Below are 5,157 nucleotides of genomic sequence, written 5' to 3'. Positions count from 1 at the left end.
AATACTTCTATTAAATGTATCGTTTAGTTAGATTACAATAATAGAGTTTTTCGTCCAATATGTATTAGTTAAGTAAACTGTGACTCAAGCTCGCAGCATCTTATCTCCTGCAGATCGGACTAATTCGAAGTGAGTTGGATTATTCCATTACAACAGTAGGTTGACTTAATTGATCACCACATCCTCTGTGTAACAACTGGCAAAATCGGAGTGTGTGACAAATGGCATGTGCAACCAATGGGAGCGAACCTTCTCACATTATATCCACCGATCCTCATTAGTAGGCTCTAAAGAAATGTGCTGGAATACTAAATGGGAATATGGTAAGGGTAAACCAAAATATGCATGACATTGCTAAATGATATCACCAATAATACATGCTGAGGTATGTAACTCCTCCGGGTAAGAATAGACACCAAGCAGCCTGTGCTGGTTGTCACAGACGACTTAATGGATCGGGTGGTAGGGCTCGGTGACTTGGTTGATAACGTGTCATCGTATCCCTACGGAGTGAACCGTTGCTCATAATAACAATCATTGTATTGTCTGGTCCAGGCTCGATTATTTACATGCCGCTGTGATACAGCTGAAATATTGCTGAATGCAGCGTAAACAACAAATAAAAAACAAAACTTCAAACAATGTCAATGTCCGACTATTAATATATCTTGAACATAATCGCGAAAACACATACAAATGGGCATGGTTTACATTTAAAACAGATGAAAATTTTTCAAATGACGTTAAATCATATAAACCTAGATCTATATTCATTTTGAAAATTGCAACAAAACTTATTTCAACTGGCCTCTTCAAGCTCTTGTGTTTTTTTCTGTCCGAAACATGTCTACATGTGATTGCGTTTTATGGTATAAATGTTTAAATCGTAGCTGACAGGTTCATGGCTCATGAACCTTCACGTCGGTTGCTCGATTGATAACAATCTGCTCATGTTTCGTGGGCAACTATCTATGACCTGTTTCACTTAGGGCCTTCCTTCATTAAACTTATATGCCTTCATTCCACTGAAATAGCCCCCAAAAGGGACGGTAGACCCTAACTGTCTCTGTCTACATATCATTTCTTATAAAAGATTGAAGCTATTTGATTAGCCAGCTGCCATCTTGAAATAACCTATGGCAAAAATATCGGCATACAGACTGGGTGTACAAGAACTTTCAGCTAAATCCCGTACTCCCCTAAAGTGGTTAAAGCGTTCGCTCGTCACGCCGTAGCCTCGGGTTCGATTCCCCACACGGGTACAATGTGGTAAACCCATTTCTGGTGTCCCTCCACGCTATTGCTGAAACATTGCTGAAAGCAGCGTAAAACCGTACTCACTAACTCAATTATACTCACTCACATTCCGCTAATGACATATTTAACTTGTGATATCAGACCACTGTAGAGCCTTAAGGGTATTATCACTGTTACATAGAATGAGTGAATGAGTTAAAATTTAAAGTCACATCGGCAGTATTTCAGCCATATCGTGGCTATCTGTCAAATAGGAAGAAGAAAGCAAACTAACAACAAGATGAAATGTACCAATCTTAGCAAATTGAGCTTCGTCTGTGTCGGCCTTAGTTCACTCAACTAGATGGCAGTCCCGGGTTGAGCTCTAGCTGTTTTTAATATAATCAGTTGTGAAGAACATCTGCTAACTGCCAAGTCTGTATAACCATTGTCAGTGACAACTACTACAACTTTTTTCTCTAAGCCTCTAAACATTTCTGAAGTTGTATAAACCACCTTGTTTTCATATCCGTATGGTTGAACCTCGACGGTCTCGGTATCGATGTCGATTTTTTGCAGCAAGCCAACCACGTCATTCCTTTTTGGTTCTCTGTCATCAAGAACAATAACATCACACAATCCTAGCTTACTGCTGGTTTTTTTTGTGTTGTTCCATGATATTTTTGGATCTTTGTTCCTTGTCATTGTTGGATTCTTGTTCCATGACACGGCTGGATCCTTGTTCCATGACACGGCTGGATCCTTGTTCCATGACACGGCTGAATCCTTGTTCAATGACACGGCTGGATCCTAGTTCCATGTCACTGCTGGATCCTTGTTCAATGACACGGCTGGATCCTGGTTCCATGTCACGGCTAAATCTTTGTTCCATGACACGACTGGATCCTTGTTCCAGGACACGGCTGGATTCTTGTTCCATTACACGGCTGGATCCTTGTTCAATGTCACGGCTGGATTCTTGGTCCATGACACACCCGGATCCTTGTTCCATGACACTGCTGGTGACACTGCTGGATCCATGTTCTATGACACTGCTGGTGACTCTGCTGGATCCATATTACATGACACTGCTGGATTCTTGTTCAATGACACTGCTGGATCCTTGTTCCATGACACTGCTGGTGACACTGCTGGATCCTTGTTCCATGGCACTGCTGGATTCTTGTTCAATGACACGGCTGGATTCTTGTTCCATGACACGGCTGGATCCTGGTTCCATGTCACGGCTGGATCCTTGTTCCATGACACTGCTGGATCCTTGTTCCATGACGCGGCTTGATCCTGGTTCCATGTCACGGCTGGATCCTTGCTCCATGACACGGCTGGTGACACTGCTGGATCCTTGTTCCATGACACGGCTGGATTCTTGTTCAATGACACGGCTGGATTCTTGTTCCATGACACTGCTGGATCCTTGTTCCATGACGCGGCTTGATCCTTGTTCCTTGACACGGCTTGATCCTTGTTCCATGACGCGGCTGAATCCTTGTTCCTTGACACTGCTGGATCCTTGTTCCATGACACGGCTGGATTCTTGTTCAATGACACGGCTGGATCCTGGTTCCATGTCACGGCTGGATCCTTGTTCGTTGACACGGCTAGATCCTTGTTCCATGACACGGCTGGATCCTTGTTCCATGACACGGCTGGATTCTTGTTCCATGACACGGCTGGATCCTTGTTCCATGACGCGGCTGGATCCTTGTTCGTTGACACGGCTGGATCCTTGTTCTATGACACTGCTGGTGACTCTGCTGGATCCATATTCCATGACACTGCTTGATTCTTGTTCCATGACACGGCTGGTGACACTGCTCGATCCTTGTTCCATGACACGGCTGGATTCTTGTTCAATGACACGGCTGGATCCTGGTTCCATGTCACGGCTGGATCCTTCTTCCATGACACGGCTTGATCCTTGTTCCATGACACGGCCGGATGCTTATTTTATGACATTGTCGGATCGTTGTTTGTTGGCATTGATGGGTACAAGACCAAGCTCTTGAAAATAACCACGCAATTTCTGTTGACAGTCTGTGCATTGATCAACTGTTCCTGTGTGTCCTGTGTGATCAACTATTAGAGGGTTGGGTACTTCAATAGGATGCAGTTCCTTATTTGCATGTACCTTTTGTTTAATGATGCAAAGAATAATTTTTCTTTCAAATCCCGCAAGGTTTTCTTCATTCGTGAACAGGATGGCATTTCGTTTTTCAAAGAAGTAGTACAGAGATGGCTTAACAACAAATATAATTTCTTGTAATTTCTTTGTCTTTTCTCACTTGTTGTTCGTTGATTTTGGGACAGTCCTTTATTTCAGTTGTGCAAAAACCATGTGACCACAATAATGTCGCCAATTGTTTCTTAGAAACTACCTCTGTCTCAACAGGTACGTTGGCTTCTTTGATGTAAATTTCACCACCTTTGCAAACCGTCATCTTTTTGTAAGAGTGAACATAACTTTCAGGTAGTCTGTTTGTGACAAGAATCGTTTCAGTGTTCTTCAATTCATCTGCTTTCGATTTGAATTGTTCCTCTGTATAGTCTATCATGTTTTCTAATTCTTCATAGGGACATTTCAGAGCTCCAAACCATTGCATAATGTCCGTTTTCTCTGACATTGCATTCACAAAAGTCACATCGGACCATTTAAGTGAACAGGGTGGAGATTGTGATGACAGTCCGAGCTTCTCAAAGAAATCTTTTACTTTAGTTTCTTCTAAATTGAGTGTTTCTACACGCTGTTCAGTCGTCTTGCAGCTTTGAAAGATCGAAGGGGGGCATCTCAAGACTTTGTGGAGAACAGCTATTGCAAACACTCGAAAGATTTCTCCAAGGCTTGGTTTCAGATTGTCATCTCTCTCGCAACTCATTATTGCCCAAATGAAGCGTTCTTTGGGGTAACTGTTGATAACGTTCTTTAAAGTTTGATCATTCTCAAGACTGGAGGGAACCTCGTCAATAAATACATGCCGTTTTCCTCTGCACACCTCTGCAACATCGTTGTTAGTTTCGAATGGTCACCCACTTGCTCAATTATCATGTTGTTGGACATCAAAGGAGTCATGTCATATCTGACAGAATCCGCCAAAACCTCAAGTAGTGGAGATTTGGCCATGCTGATGATACATATATTCTGAGCTATCATTTCTCTAGCTTTCAGAATAAGCATTGTTGTTTTGCCACTTCCATGCTGACCACGAATAATGAGTTTTGACGAATGATTATTCAGGATGTAAATCTGCTGTGGTGTGAGCGTAATGTTCATGTAACGATTTCCTATTCCTGCGATAACTTCAGCTGGAGATCGAATTGATTCAGGAAGGCGAATCATTGGTGCTTTTACTGTTGATTTGTACCCAACGTATTTCCCAAAAAACACGGCGGTAATCAGCAAATGATGAAAAACCTGTTGTTTTGTTTTCTCTGTCTACCATTGTTCTAAATTGCTTTCCATTTCTTCATGTCCCTCAGAATGACAAGGCAAATGGCAATCCAGTAGACAACCAGATATAGATTTCTTCACATTTGGTAATGCAAGAATGGCCGATTTGGTTCCCCTATAGTCCTTGAAATTGTCATTGAAAAACATTTCTTCTTTACGTAGCTGACCTCTAGCATCTCGACGTCTATTTTGGTAATTAGAATCATCACAGCCTTGAACTTGAATGAAGAAGATTCCATAATTTTTTTCATCTGGAGGTGGTTCATCTCTTTGGTGACAGAAGTTTCTAAAGTTATATGAAGTGAGGATGAAAGCTGGGTTCTCTTCAGTTTTGAGTAGCCACTCTAAACTGTCAGCGACTCGTTTTTCAGCATTCAGCATTCCAGTATATGTTCTTCAGGCAGTCTCCATTCAGGGAATGTGTCATTGTGTGATGAATAGTTTTGTGCTCTGTT

General features: G+C 42.1%; 1 protein-coding gene across 1 annotated transcript; it reads right to left on the bottom strand.

Annotated features, from left to right (window-relative positions):
- Positions 1 to 1,882: 1,882 nt before the first annotated feature.
- Positions 1,883 to 2,248, bottom strand: LOC125381990 (small proline-rich protein 3-like). The gene has a single exon (XM_048399398.1). It carries the CDS (start codon positions 2,246 to 2,248, stop codon positions 1,883 to 1,885), a length of 366 nt encoding a protein of 121 aa, XP_048255355.1.
- Between the last annotated feature and the right edge of the window lie 2,909 nt (positions 2,249 to 5,157).

The sequence above is a fragment of the Haliotis rufescens genome, unplaced genomic scaffold, assembly GCF_023055435.1.
Source record: "Haliotis rufescens isolate VD_foot unplaced genomic scaffold, xgHalRufe1.0.p SCAF_2, whole genome shotgun sequence".
NCBI classification, from domain to species: domain Eukaryota; kingdom Metazoa; phylum Mollusca; class Gastropoda; order Lepetellida; family Haliotidae; genus Haliotis; species Haliotis rufescens.
Note: the sequence above shows the minus strand (reverse complement) of the source record. Positions and strands in the feature narration are given on the sequence as shown.

Coding starts and splice junctions, on each gene's coding strand:
- LOC125381990 (XM_048399398.1), bottom strand. CDS start 2,248: ATGGAACAAGGATCCGGGTGTGTCATGGACCAAGAATCCAGCCGTGAC.